The sequence below is a fragment of the Sarcophilus harrisii genome, chromosome 4 (genome assembly GCF_902635505.1).
Source record: "Sarcophilus harrisii chromosome 4, mSarHar1.11, whole genome shotgun sequence".
NCBI classification, from domain to species: Eukaryota; Metazoa; Chordata; class Mammalia; order Dasyuromorphia; family Dasyuridae; genus Sarcophilus; species Sarcophilus harrisii.
This window is the reverse complement of record NC_045429.1, coordinates 351,480,274-351,496,129: the sequence shown is the minus strand read 5'-3', so window position 1 is coordinate 351,496,129 and position 15,856 is coordinate 351,480,274. Positions and strand designations below refer to the sequence as shown.

The following is a 15,856-nucleotide window of genomic DNA, read 5'->3' as shown; positions in this document are numbered from 1 at the left end:
ACAAATTTATCTGACTTACGAGAGAAGGGATGACAGAAAAGTTAATTGTCATAGCCTTATACTTGTCAAAATCCAAGTTAGTTAAGTGGAATGCAATTTCTGCCTGCAGGTATTTCCATAACACGCTTTCAAGAGGTTTTTTGTTTTTTTCCTGACAATTAGTGGTTTTATGCCCATAAACATAAGTTTCATTTTGCAGGGGGAAAAAAAATCCCATAAAGACACTCTTCCTCCTTTAAAAAATAAAATGTGGGGAGGAGGCGATTGGGAAGGGGAAGTTCCCGTTCTTTTTTTGCCCACAATGCTGAAATCTCATAATTCATTACAGACTGAATGGTTTGTCACCTTAAAAAGGCACCAAAGTCCCTGGGTCAGAATTTAGAGATTGTATTCAACTATGTTTCTGACCTGGTCTTTATTGTTTTATATCTGGCAGGGATTCACCTCATCCTTCATGGATCAACAATCTATAGCTTCTTCAAGTTGAGGTCAAAGATAAAAAGCTTTTTACTGAAGAGTACAAATTCCAAAACAGATTTAACAACAGATTATATTTTTATCTTTATTTCATTTAAATTTTTATATTCAAAGTATTTTTATATTTATTCCAATTATAATTCTTCCTCTCTGGTTGAAGAAGGGCAAAATGAAATAACTTCTATGAGAAGATAATTTTCTATGCCTTTTAGGGAATTTAAACAGCTGATAAAGATGCAAACCCCTCAAGTATCAATGTGTGTATTATTCTGCTGTAATAAGTTCCACATGGACGTAAATGAACCCAAGGCAACTTATGACTTGAATAGCATAGCCTCAATGTCTCCTTTTTCTCCAGAGAATCTACCCAAAGTTTCTTGTAGGATAGGGTCTTGCTGATATATCGGTTGCTCTGTTGCTCAGATGGGATGGCTTCCGTCAGCTATCAATCATTGTTGGGCTGAATCAAGCAAGTCATGTGACTGATTGTTGGTCAGCAGGGCTAAGCAGGTCATTTAGTCACTTCTGTAAGGGGGTAGTTATTGCTAGACTGAGTTTGGGACATGACTCAGGTCTTAGGCTTTTCATACAACTTCTCTGCTGAATGGGTCAATCTCTTAAGAGTTTTTGGGTCCTCTCTTCCGTGGGCAACTGCAGTTTTCACTACCTTCAGTCTCTGGCTCATCTAGTTCTTACTCTTTCCTCAGTTGAAGTGTTATGTGAATCCTTTCAGTTGGAATACTGAACAAGCATTTGTAATAATTCTCTATGGCAGGGATAGGAAATGTTCAGCCCATGAGCTGTATAAGGCTTGTGAAATCATTTGTTAAGGCAACAATAAGCTGAAAGCTAGATGCAACAATCTCCTATTGCTTGAGTTCTGTAAGTTGATAATTTTTTATGGCCCTCAAATGATGTTATAAATATCCAAATGGTCCTTGAATGAAAAAAGTTTTCCCACTCTAATTTATGGGAACCATAACCAAAAAATAACATTTGAAGCAATTCAAGAGTTAGATAAAATAGCTTAAGAACACCTCCTCTACTAATGTTTCTTTCTCTGTTCCATATCAAATTTGATAAAATATTTTTCCATGAAAGGCAGGAAGTCCTATGTTCCTACAAGTAAAATGAACATAATCTGTATTTCTTTATTAAATCAATTCAACAGAGGTCATGTGAGCAACAAGATGGTGAACTAGACATTTTCTTCAATCTCTATAACCTCTCAAAGCTCCAAAACAGAAATTATGTATGAAAGATTAAGCAACTTCAGTTGTTTTCATGACCTAGTGGATACAAAAAAAGTTGGGGGGGTAAACCCAACCCCAAACCCAGAAACTGATATTCAATCATCTTGAGCTCATTCAGCACATCAACTTCTCTTCCCCAACCTCTGTACCAGCAGAATCTGCAAGAACACAGGTCTATATCAAACATCAAAACTCATCCCCACACACCAGTCTCCTTTTCTCTCTTTTACAAAGCTCCAGACTTCAGAATATGGAAGAATTAAGGAAATTAGACAGATCAGAGAAGACACTTTGCATGTGGAAGACTGTAGCATACTTCATCAAATTTGAGAGAAGAGGATAGGTCTAGCTTAAGCCAGGTCTGAGCACCCAAAAATTGGTTTACACTGGTAATCCATGAATTGTCTAGTGTAGGAAGAAATTGAAGTGCTTTGAGAACCAACAGCTAAGGAAATCTTAATCAGAGAGGAGGGAGTCAAAAGTAAACAATAAGGAAAATAGTTGGGGGTAAGGATTAAAATTACCAAAGATCCCAGGAAAATCAATTGAACAAGTATTTATTACCTATTATATGCAAGGCATTATTCTGAAGTGGGTGGCCATAGTATCTATCTCATCTTGTTTTGGCCAATGCCAAAGTAGATAAAATAATAAATATAAAAATTAGCCTTTATATAGTGTTTTAAAGTTTGCAAAGCACTTTACAGATCTCATTTTATTCTCACAATAACCCCTGGAGATCAGACAAATAGAAAAATAAATAGGTAGTTCACCTGGAGTCCCAAAGCTAGTGTCTCACATTAGATATCAACATAAGTCTTAAAGACTCCCAAATCCAGCACTCTACCATGCTATCTAACATTTGTTTTATTTCTAATCAAATTCTGAAAATCATTTTAGATAGTATTCTACTACTTTATCTAGTAAAAGCTGTCCTAAAAGTTAAATATTCTGAAGTCAAATTTTTAAAGAATATATCAATTAAATATTTATCACAGAAATATGAACCCATTTCCCCTGCTCACTTCTCTGCATACTTAGTCACACAATAGTTATTAGTAGGCGATCAGGGCAGCTAGGTGGCCCAATGGATAGAGCACCAGGCCTGGAGTAAGGAACACTTGAGTTCAAATCCAGTTTCAGACACTTACTAGCTTTGTGACCATGAGCAAGTCACTTAACCCTGTTTGCATCCAATTCCTGTCTGTAAAATAAACTGAAGAAACAAACAAACCATTCTAAATAGTGTCACAAAGGGTCAGACACAACATAACATCAAGAATAAGGGGAAACCATTAAGTTGGGGAATGGTTGAATGTAATGGTATTTGGTATGTAATGGAATATTATTGTTCTATAAAAAACCATTAGTAGGCTGATTTCAGAAAGGCCTGGAGAGACTTACATGAACTGATGCCAAGTGAAGTAAAGTGAGTAGAACCAAGAAAACATTGTATACAACAAGATTATGTGATCATCAATTGTAATGGACTTTGCACTTTTATAACAAGGAGGTGATTTCAGGCCAATTTCAATAAACTTGTGAAGGAGAGAATCATCCGCATCCAGAAAGAGGACTGTGAGGACTGAATGTGGATCACAACATAGTATTTTCACCTTTTTTATTTTTGGTTTGCTTACTTTTTTCTTTCTCATTTTTTTCCCTTTTTGATCTGATTATTTTTGTGTGTGCAGCATGATAAATGTGGAAATATGTTTTAGAATTACACATGTTTAACCTATATTGGATTACTTGCAGTTTAGGGGAGAGGGAGGGAGAAAGGGAAAAAAGTATGGAACACAAGGTTTTGCAAGTGTGAATGCTGAAAACTATCTTTGCATGTATTTTGAAAAATATAAGGAGAAACCAAAAAGTATAGCATAACTTTTTTTCCTTCTCACAATGTTTAAATCTCAATTTTGAGTATAATTTTTCCTGGGTCAGTTAAGTTTCTCACAAGCTTCCTAACCAGTTTTAATAATTAATTTTTGCCTAAATTAGAAAAGGGAACATTAGTTTCTGCCTCAAAATGGGCTGAAGTATAAAATTACAGTATACTGTATAGCTGTGGACTACACTAAAATAGTTAAATATACAGCATAATTAAAACACATCAATAAGTTTCCTTGTCCCCTTTTTCTGTGCTATGCCAAAGAGATTTCCATTTTAAATTCTTTTGTGTATCCACCAACATAAACTACCATATCAAGTAGTAGTATAAATTTACTTAGCTGTAAAGGCTAAAGAATTTTATAGAGTAAAAAAAAAAAATTTTTTTAAACATTAATTTGGACATAGTAGGATGAATAATATCCCCTGGAACACAACTATGGACAGCATAAATTAGTCTTACTTCTATTCAGAAAGATAAGGTTCAACTATTTTCCCTATAATGCTTATTTAGCATATGGATATATCCAATGAGTTATTAATAAACACTCCCAACTATCTATACCTGCTGCCTCTACTTCATCATCATCAATCTCAAGCAGTCTGGTTTCATGTCCTACCCTTCTATTTCAATTATGCCCTGTGAAGAATCCAACAAACACATAATTGCTGAACGCAAAGGCTTCATATATTATAGGAGCAGGGAAAGAAATAATTTTCCCACTATGGATATGGAAAAGACTTCTAAACCAAAGGATGAACAAAAGGATCAACAAAAAATAAAATGGACAACTTGGATTACATAAAATTCCTACACAGACAAAATCAATGCAATTACAAAGGAAAGTTAACTCAGGGAAGCCCTTACAATAAGCTATGCTGAAAAAAGTTTTCTATCTTAGGTATCTATGGAATTAAACGTGTTAGAGTTAGTCATTCCTGAACAAACAATTTAAAGTAAGGATATGAACAAATAATTATCAAATAATCAGATCAAATCAAATAAAGAAATCCAAGCTATCAACAGTCATATAGAACTGGAAAGTACAAAGATACTCCATTAACTGAGGAATGATTGAACAAATTACAGCTTATGAATATGATAGAAATGACAAGTAACAGAAGGGATGGATTTGAGAAACCTGAGAAGACTTTTATATACTTGATTTAAAGTTAGTTATGTTAGTTAAATGAGTTAGTAGTACTCATTTAACTAGGAAAACAGCTTATACAGTGACTACAATACCATAAAGGAATCCAATTTCAAAATATTTAATAACTATTATTAATGCAATGTCCAACCACAATTCCAAAGGATTCATGATGAAAGAATGACACCCACTTCTTAATAAAGCTATGATGAAAATGCAAAATGAAAGATATTTCCAGACACAGACAACGTTCATTTCTTTGGCTTAACTATTACAAAGGAACAGTTTTTGCTTTTTGTTTTTAAAATTTAGAGGAGGGGCAGCTAGGTGGCGCAGTGAATAGAGCCAGTCCTGAATTCAGGAGGATCAGAGTTCAAATCTGTTCTCAAACATTTAATACTTACTAACTGTGTGATCTTGGGCAAGTCATTTAATAACCCCAACTACCTCAGGAAAAAAATAAATAAAATGAAATGAAATTTAGAGAGAAATGATAGTAAAACCAAAAAGGAGTGGGAGAATGGGGGAGTCTTTGAAGCAATTTTTAAAAATGCAAAGAACAGAAGGGAACCATGGGCAAGACAACTTTGAAACTCATCTGTTGAATTTGTTTTATTTATGTATATATACATTTATATGTGCAGACTTAGAGACACAAACATTTTTGAAGCAAGTTATATGTAATAAAAATTCAGTTTCATATGTAATCTGCATAAACAATCAGTGGCCTTACTCCTTGTAAGTTCACACCTATATCCAAAGCTCCTATATCACATTTACAGCTGTCTACTTTTCTCTTTCCCTCTAAGTTCCACCTCAACAATAAATTTGCTTAAATAACTGAACATCTCCCTGTTCCTCTCTTCCCCAAAAATAAAACCAAAAACCCACCCACCTCCTAAATTTGCCATTTCTCTTGAACTAGTGACTTCTTTCTTCACCACACATACATCCATAAAGTTTAAGTTCTGTTTACTTAACCTCCCCAAATTTTTCTATTCCTTCCTCTCCACATGCAAAACTACCAAACTGGTTCCAGCACTCTCCATCTCTTGACCAGACTACTATAATGATCCAAACTGGTATATCTTTCATCACTCCATTTTATAAGATGCCTTTCATAAAGTCCCAGAATAATTTTCCTAATGAAGATGTCTGACTTCACTTAATCCAACAGGAAATGGTTTTCTAATCCTAATGCCTTCACTATAACATAGACTTCACTACATCTGCTTAGAATATCTCCAAAACCTCCTAACTGATCTTTCCTGTCCTTTTTGCCCTCCAATACATCTTTCATTCTTTGCCAGAATATTCTTCCTTATAAAAATATCTGGCCATGCCCTCCCCAACCATTTTTAATGGCTCCCTATTGCTGGAATCTCATGTACTATCCCTTGTCAACAAAAGTTAATACAAGATTTAGAGCCTGAGTGGTCAAGGTCTAAAAAAGAAGTCATTAAAAGCTTGAAAGAGGACCTCCAATACATTACTCCTAAGAAAAAATCTTTTCCTTACTGGTTTTTCCCTACCTTTTTACTGATAGTATTAAAGTATAACTTGATATACTTATCAAATTTTCAGATGATTCAAAGCTAGGAAAAATAATTAACACAATGAATGACAAAAACTAAAACCTAAAAAGTTCCTGACAAACTTTAACATGATTCTGCTATATTTAACATATATAGGACTGCTTGCCATCTAGGGGAGGGGGTGGAGGGAGAGAGGGGAAAAATGGGAACAGAAGTGAGTGCAAGGGATAATGTTGTAAAAAAAAATTACCCTGGCATGGGTTCTGTCAATAAAAAGTTATAATAATAATAATAATAATAAAAAACATGATTCTGCTAAAGGGCATCTAGGGGAAGAGAATCAGAATGGGCAAGACACTCAAGATCATGAAGCTACCATACAGAAGGTTTAGACTTGTTCTATTTGGGGAAAATCATCAAAAGTTGAAAAAAAGAGCAGATTCCAGTTCAATGTAATAAAACTCTTTTCAACAATGAAAGATATAAGGTATAGGGATTAGTCCTATGTAATTCTGGGTTAAGAAAAACTCCTCCTACTACAGTTTAGTACTTCCCTACAATGTAAAAGTTTTAAAGAGCTACCCAGAGAACTGACAGGTGACTTTCCCAAAACCAGTATGTCTCAAAATTACACAAAAGCAAAATGAGAATTCAGAATTGTTTCCCTCCTTCCCTACCCCACCCTCATCTCCTATTAAAAGTCTTCTAGCAAAAGCCAGATTACTTGTCTGGTATGCCATAAAGGAAATATCTGAGCAATTGTACTAGACTTCCAAGGTCCCTTCCAATATTGAGATTTTGAGTCAAGTTCAAAATTTTATGTAGCAATCAAAGCTTTTAGTCTTATATGACCCCACCTTTTCAAGTCACCTCCTATATTCTATTTCACACACTCTTATGTTGCTGGCCTTTCCCATGACTGGAATGTTCCTCCTTACTTGCTTGGTGAATTCCTACTTATTCAAGGTTCAAGTCACATACTGCTTCTTTCTTTCAATTTTTTTCAAAGTCCAAATCAAATGGCACCACTTCCATCAAATTTCAGATAGTCTCTTCATGTTGCAAACATCTCATGACATTTCAATTTTAACTTCCCAAAGGACTTAATAATGTCTATTATAATTTTATAGTAAATCTTAACCTTTCCACATCACTAAGCTTTTTGAAGGTAGGGAATGTACTCCCACTCCCATAACTACCCTCCAAAACTGAGCTCAGTGTTATGAGTGCATTTTAGGTACTTCAACCTACCATTATTTCATATTACTCTTTACAAATCCCAAGAAAATCAGAATACTATTCTTTTCCCTCTGATCAAATTTTTTGCTCTCTCACTTCTATGCATTTAGACTGGACATTGTCCATGTTTTTGTTGATGGTAGTCATGTCCAATCTTCATAATCCCATTTGAGGTTTTCTTGGCAAAGATACTAGAGTGGTTTGCCATTTCCTTCTCCAGCTCATTTTACAGATGAAGAAACTGAGGCAAATAGGGTTAAGTAACTTGCCCAGGGTCACAGTGCAATTAAATGACAGAGGAAGGAGTCTTCTTGACATCAAGGCCCAATATTCTATGCACTGTACCACCTACCAGTTCACAACTGCCTATAAATGGGATGTATTTCTTACATGACTGTCTACAGAAATTATTTTACTCATTCACAAGGAAATTCAGTTACTACTAGAGTACAGCAGAAAGGACTTGTGTTTCATCTCCTAGCTCAAATTTATCACTTAACCTAACTGGTCCTCCCTTTCCTCATCCAAAAAAAAAAAGAGGGTCTTACATTAAATAATCTCTAAATCTATTTTTTTCACAAAGTCTTTTCAGACAAAATACTATGCTCTTCCAGGTTGAAAATTATTTTTCTATTCTTAATTACTTAAAACAGTTTTGGATCTCTTACAGAGTAGCAAATTTTGTACCTTTTGTCCTCGTCATAGTAGGGGCTATAGCATACTTATATGTATGTCATATCATCCATTAGAATGTAAAAAGCTCCTTTAGAGCAAACACTAATTTTTTCCAACTTTAAATTATTAACCATCAAAGAAGATTTTCACATTTGTAGATATAATCTCCTTGTTTTTCCTTTTCATTTCTACTATACAAAACAAATTTATGTCATTCTTTTGGAACAACTACATTACTTGTTATTAATAAAATTAATTAATTTACTTAGGGTAATTAAAAATAGGAAAACTGGAACACATATCTAAATTTCAGAGTCATAATCCAAATCTTCTTTTAACTGTTACCCTGAAGAAAAACAAATTCAAGTAACAAATGAAAGTTAAAGATGTCTTACCTTTTATTTATAGGTTTTTCATCTTTTTCATAGGGTTTCACAAACCACTTGCCAATTCGTACAAAGTTACGGTTCATTAAACACCTCTCCAACAGATTGTGAACTGCTTTGAAAAGCAAAGTACGGCATTCATAGGAAAGTCCATTCTCCCACACTCCATCTTCTTCTTCTACAAGGCCAATAAAGAAAAGAAAAAGAAAAAGAAAAAAATAAACACTTTAAAAAAAAGTCACACAACAGGCTAGGTTTATTCATAAAAACCTAAAAGTTACATTCCAACCTTTATATTCATGACCTTTACTTCCATAAGATATTCAAAACCACAGTCATTTATATTTTTCCATACATAAACTGATATTTTTAACGGATAAGATTGAAAATATTAAGAAGGAATAAAACTTAAATGGTGGCTTTATTAAATGATTGATTCATTAAGTTACCTTAAGTATCTTAATTATATTAATTGATGGTTTACGTTTCAAAGACAAAGCTATGAGAGTACATTTTTTAAAAGTGTATTTATAAAGTTACTGGCCTAATTTTTCTCATTCAACTTGTTTTCCCTATAACCCATCTAACCTCCAACCGCAAATAAACAGTCAGTAAACAATTACTTTTTTTGTAGGAAAATGAGGGTTGTGAAAATCCTTATCTACTATATAACTAGCAACATCTTCAAATAAATTAGTTCTCATTTCAACTAAGCAATTCCTAGGAATTTAAAAAAAAAAAAAAAGTATGGCAGATAGAAAGTTGGCATCAGTCTAGAAGAATATTTGAATTCAAGTCCTACCTCTGGCACTATTGACCCTGAGCAAGTTGCTTAAACTTTAAATGTTCTAGGCAACTTTTCTAACCCTAAGAGTTTCAGATGAGGTATTAAACTGCATTAGTGGAAAGAACTTCCTTTGACCAGGAATTACATGAACCAATAAAATCATAAATTTAGTCCATATCCTTAATTCCCAAGGAATATTGTTAACTCTAAAGTTATTTTTGAGAAAGCTTATCTTTAGAAAGCTAATTTTGTAAAAAAAAAAAAAAAAAAAAAAAAAAAAAAAAAAAAAAAAAAACTCATTTGTAGATTCTTATAACTATGTCCACTAATGCATCCTAATTTTATTTTAAAGTACAGTATTAACTATTCTGAGAGCTAAGGGTATGTCCATTTGTTAAAAATAAATACAAATCTAAAAGTAATTGAGACTATTCTGGGAATAATCCAGTACAAGCATTCTCATTTTCTATTTCCATTTACTGAAATCTTGCTTCAAATTATCAGGATTATTCTTAAAAACTACTTCAAGAATTTTTATTTGCATCTTTTGAATTATTTTAAGTATGAATAACCTCCTTTGATTGCAACATGCATATACCCAACATCTTTAAAATGTGCAAAACCTTTGTACATACACAGATATACACAAGAGAAAAACCAATGGGTTTTTAAATAAAGTTGGCTATGTATATATTAAGGGGTGCAGCTATCAGAGTTTACACTTGCTATTCAGAGCTTACACAATATTACCCATTACACATGGGTAATACAACAAAACAAACATTAACTAGAAAGCTTAATGATAGTGGACTTTAACTGCACTATAAACTCTGAACCATTACAAAGGTTAAACAGTTGATTTTATGTTGTTCTTTAAAATGTCCCTTAAATTACAGTGAAGTCTTTCAAATCAACTTGTCACAGTGTTTCCAAAAGTTTCTGCTCACTCTAAAATCGGAATTTGAAATCAAATGGAAAAATAAAGCTATTTTGAAAATCTTTATTGTCAAAATCAAGAGCCTCATTTCTTTTTAAGTAGTGATATTTTAAACCTAAATTTATCATAAAATGGAACATTTCCTCTCATACTAATTACATGGATATACCCTTCCATCCAAAACCACAATGCTTTTAAGTTTCACTTTATTTTAAAAATAAACTCATGTTGATAGCTATTTACAATTAAAAACATTAGGTTAGGCAATATAAAGAAAAGCATATGTCAAAAATGAATTCATGATCTAAATTACAGGCATATTTGGGTGTAGCTGAGTGAATACAGTATTTACACCAATATTCTTGGAGGCCTAGCCAATTGTCCCTGCAGGAACATTTTAAGAACAAACATTAACAGATTTCTGTGTCAATTATCTATAATACTACTTAATTTTATAAATTCTTCCTTGCTCATAAACTAATGTTGAACCAACCACCTCACAGATTCCTAATCTTATTGTAAACTATTTTTAACATGCTTTCTCTTTATCTCAAAAAATCTTTAGCTTCCGAGATACATGTTACTATATTACTAATTTAGTTATATTCATTATTTGTCTACAAATACTTAATATCTCTAAAGTAGCAATAACTTTTTAAAAGTTAAGATTGTTTTTTATATATACACATATGAATAAGGATCAAAAATTCTAAACTTCACAATACATAAAATTATTAAACCATTCAATGCCAGGGCTTTAAATTTTTTGTGTCAGGAATCCCTTTGACATTCTAATGAAGCCTATATGGACCCATTCTTAGATGTTTTTAAATACATAAAACACATCAGATTACAAAGGAAATCAACTATATTCAAACAGATGTCAAACTATTTTAATAGCTCCAAGTTCAGAAACCCCATGAAATATATCCACTTAAGAAATAATCCATTTATTCCATGCAATTACAAATCAGAAAAATAAACTGCACTCAAAATGTAAATAAGTTATTGATATAGTAACATACACACAAAATTTTAATCCAAGACTTTTACAAAGTCTGTATCTTACATTCAAATTATTTACCTGAAATAACCATATTACTGGTTTGTTTTTTTAAATTTAACCTCCTCCTTCCCCTTAGATGAAGTTTATGCTTTCAGTGGACGGTCTCTCCCTAAGCCCCAAAGTATCCATAGTTCTCATTAAAACTAATGGGAATTTTGCATAAAACACCAGTTAGGCTAATCAAGGGCCAACAAATCTCTAAAGTATTTCTACAACTACATGGTAATGACTAAGCAAACACTAACTATAGTGTGGCATTGTCTTAAGTACTGTAAATTCACTTTCCCTAGGAAGTAATGAGCATAATTCTTAACAGCATTCATTGATGTCTATAATAGGCAATATTAGTTCTTCATTGGCAAAGTTAAAGGATACATTCTTTCTTTCTGTTAAAAAAAATCAATAAATTAAACTGAGAGTGGATATATTTTCTAAGTCAATTTGTATCTTTGTTGGGAAGTGCTTGTTGTGACAATAAAATGTATCTATGGAAAATGCCATCAACATAGAATACTATAGAGAATTAATGTGGATGGAAGCATAGCATTTTCAGCGTTTTGTTTCTTTTTCATGTTTTTTTTTTTTCCCCGATTTTGTCTGATTTTTTTTGCACATGACAAATATGGAAATATTTAACTGATATTAGATTGCTTGCTGTCTTGGGAAGGAAAGAAGAGAAGGAAGAAAAATATGGAAGACAGTCTTACAAAAATGAATGTTGAAAACTATCTTTACATTTTATTTTAGAATAAAATACTATTGAGAAAAATGTATCACTAAAAACTTTTTAAAAAACACAGTGACTTAAATGTATGTTGTAACTTTGAAAAGAAAAAAATAATAAGCAACAAATAAATTTTAATAGCCTTTGAGGAATACTGCACACTTACAAAAATCATTTACTGTTATATAAAAATGACACACAGAACAAAACATTTAAAGTACCTCTATATACATTAGATTCAGTTGTAACTCCAGGATCAGTATCTTCACATAGACACATTATATTCCTGTCTATAAAGTAGTTCCTCATACAACTTTTTTTGGTTTTAAAGTAACATGTTACTGAAATCTGAAAATTTCACATTACAAAACTAAGGTCAGCTCGTTCTCTAATTCAATAGTACGAAAAGAGTTTGTTTTACACAAGATCTGGTAAGTATAAAGACTGAAAAAAAAAAAGACAGCAAGCCAGATAACATTACTTCATCCAATTTTCTGATAGTCACAGTTTCTCCTTTTAGCAAACTGCTATTAAACAGAGTTTACAATTTTATAATTCTATTTGATTTGTACCGCTTGTAACTTCCTTTTCAAGACTTGCTTCTAAAAAGACATTTCATCCGCTTCACATCTTTTTAAAACCTTTAAATCCATGTATTTGTTCTCTAGGAGAAAAGGTAAGTTTCTATATCTTCAAGTATTTACAATACCTGATAGATCAAACTAGAATTCTAAAGAACATAATATTGTGGAAATACAAACCTGAATCTCTGTCACTAACAAATAATCTCACCGAGACTCAATTCCTTACCTTTAAGAAGAGTCAATACTGTTACCTACCTCACAAAGTTGGAGAGTGAAGGAAATAATTTTTACTATTATGCAAACCTAAAATTTGACAAGTTGGGCTTGGAAAAGTACCAACTAGTAAAGAAGTTCAACTAACAAACTCACCTGCCATTCTAAGATTACCTTAGCACTACAGAAAGCCTCGTTATATTGGCCATAATGTAAAGTGTTTGACCATAGCAATATAAAAAAACCATCTACCAATTCAAAAAGTATGTCTGAAGTAATAATGGATATGCAAGAATGATTCATAATACTGAATATTTTACCAATTAAAAAGTTAATATACTCAGAACTCCACTGACTACTGATTCGGATTTATTCTCCTTTTGTTTTCAGAGTAATCAGTCAAAATATTTAATGTAATATGCAAAAGAAATCCAAAGTGAATAAACCTGAATTTCAATATTGTAGAAAATATCATGAATTTTCTAAAATATAAAAGTTTAAACTGTCCAAATCTGTGCTTGTCTTGGAAAATATTTTCTAATTGTAATTTATTCATTCATTCAATAAATTTATTTATTAAATTTATTTATTAAATATTGAAGTCTTGGCAATATATAACAACATGTAGAAAAAATTCAATTCAAAGAAAACAGTATATTGAACTCTTATTTTTGTTCTAATGCTAAAAATACACTCCTACTTAAAAGTTCAGCAAAGAAAAAAAAAGTACAAAACCAATTCCATATAGCTAATTAAAATTAATGAAATGACAAATTAAAAGAAAGGCATATCCAAATGGCTGGTTCTGACTCATGTTCTTCCACTTGGTCTCACTTCTCCATCTTCAGCAGCACATGTCCCTGACCCTTGTGAAAGCTCCCTTCCGCAGGTAGGTGTTCCCCTTTCTGACACTCTACACTCCCCTCATGTCCTTGGGCAAATTCACATTTACATAAAAATCTTCTAAATTAGAGGCCTGAAGGACAGTCTTCATATATAAAGAACTGTGTGTATAGTTTCCTAATTATTTTTAAAGAACAAGCTTTAAACAACTACAATAAAAAAAGCAAAATTATTTTCAGATTTATCTTAAGGCTACCAGTACTTACTCCTTAACCCTTGGCTGCTATTTGCCTACTTAGAATCAAAAAGAAAAAATCTGCCATTTAAAGTCAAATCCCATTACATCATAATACCACACTGAAAATATTACATAAAAAGATACTTAAGCCCTAATCATGGCCCATTAACCTAGAACAATATTCATAGAAGCAAAGAATCATATGGGACCTTAAAGGACATCTAGTCCCCAACTTCTTTGTGATACACAACCCCAAAAGGGATCTCATAATCAAGATGGGGATCATTTTATCCCTTCAAATTTGTTTTTTGGGTTTTTTTGTTTTTTTAATATTAAAATAAATTTTATTTTGTTAAAAAACGTTTTAAATATTTCTTTTTTTTTTTCTTTTTCTTAAATTTAGACTTGGGCAAATCACCCACACACATTCACACTTCTCCCAAAAGTGATGGCATAGCAGCAAGGCTCCTGGGCCAGGGAGAGTGGGCCCTGGGCTGAATTGGTTAAAGAGAGGATGGGGCAAATCCCTGGTCTGGAGCAAGTGGGATTCAGAAGGCTGGCTACGTGCAGCTTGCCACTTGTTTGATAGATGGGACTTTCCTCGGCCCAAAGGACCCAAGAGGCTCCTTGGAGCACGAGTCCTCTTTACCGAAGCTGTATCCCTTCAAATTTGAAGGTCAGCTATCATGTCCCTTCCAAATCTCTTTGACAGGTTAAGAAACATCACTTGATGAAATTCTACTACAAGTAAAAGTCTTTGGATGTCCTCTACAAAAGACAGAAGAAAGTTGGGACACTAAAAATCTAATTTCTGACATTGGCTGCTTTTGTTTAACACTTTGGGGAGTCATGTATTTCAAAGTATGCCCTAACATTTTCAAATTAAATTTTTAATTTAAAAAACTCCCTGTTCATTACCAAAGTGACCTTTTTTCCCCCTGTCACCCCCTCTTAAGTTTTAGAAAGGTTGCAACCTATTACTAGAAGGAATACCAATACATAGAGATTCTTTAAGCCTTTTTTAAAAAAAGTCTTTTTTTTTTTAATTGAAAAGTAATATCATTAATGGTAGGGCATCACAATTCCAAAAGTAAGTTATGAATGCCTGAAAAATATAATAAAGTACACAGTAACCTATTCTCTTAAAAACAATGTAACATATTATCTCATGTGGATGCCATCTGAACTATTCCAACTAACTTAATACTTTTACAATGTAAGACACATGGTTAGTCAGCTAGGCCAACATTTCTTATATAACTTATACAACTAACTTAATACTTTTAAGATGTAAGACGCATCAGAAAGATGACTAAATCAAGTCAATCTAATGCTCATTGTAAAATGAGAGTATTTGATTTCTTAGCTTTATCATGAATAGAATATTCTTTAATGTTAAAGTACCATATAAAGGTGAATTGTCAGAATAATTAAATGAGGTTTGCAACAAGATTAAGGAAGGACTATAATCTAGTTGGAAGTGAATATGTTCCATATCAACAATCAAAGTCAAACTGAAATTTAAAGAATGGAAAGTTGACATTATTACTTTGCCAAACTAAGTTTTTTAAAAAAGTGTAAAATAATTATCCTTTTTTGCAAAAGAGAATGCCAAAGTTCCTTCCAAATCAATGAAGAAAGCAGAAGAGCAGTGACAGTATGGTTAGATGCTCTACCAAAAACAGCCAAACAAACCAATACACCTTGTACTGTCCATACAGAGTAGGCCCAGGTTAAATTAATGGAGCTTTGCAGCCACCATCTGGATCCTTCCGGTTCTCCTTTCCTCAGTGCTACACCTCCACTTGAGCTCTGGATTGCCTCCTGCAGCTGATGCCACCCCCCACTGTCCAGCTGC

The 15,856-nt window shown here is 32.7% G+C and overlaps 1 protein-coding gene across 2 annotated transcripts in view; it reads right to left on the bottom strand.

The window, feature by feature from the left end:
- The window catches only part of MED13 (mediator complex subunit 13), a 91,632-nt gene that overhangs the window by 69,192 nt on the left and 6,584 nt on the right, over window positions 1-15,856 (bottom strand). For both annotated transcript variants that reach the window (XM_031966519.1, XM_031966518.1), the window contains exon 3: window positions 8,616-8,784. In XM_031966519.1, the coding sequence (XP_031822379.1) occupies window positions 8,616-8,784 (169 nt within the window). The remainder of the gene's footprint in view (window positions 1-8,615; window positions 8,785-15,856) is intronic.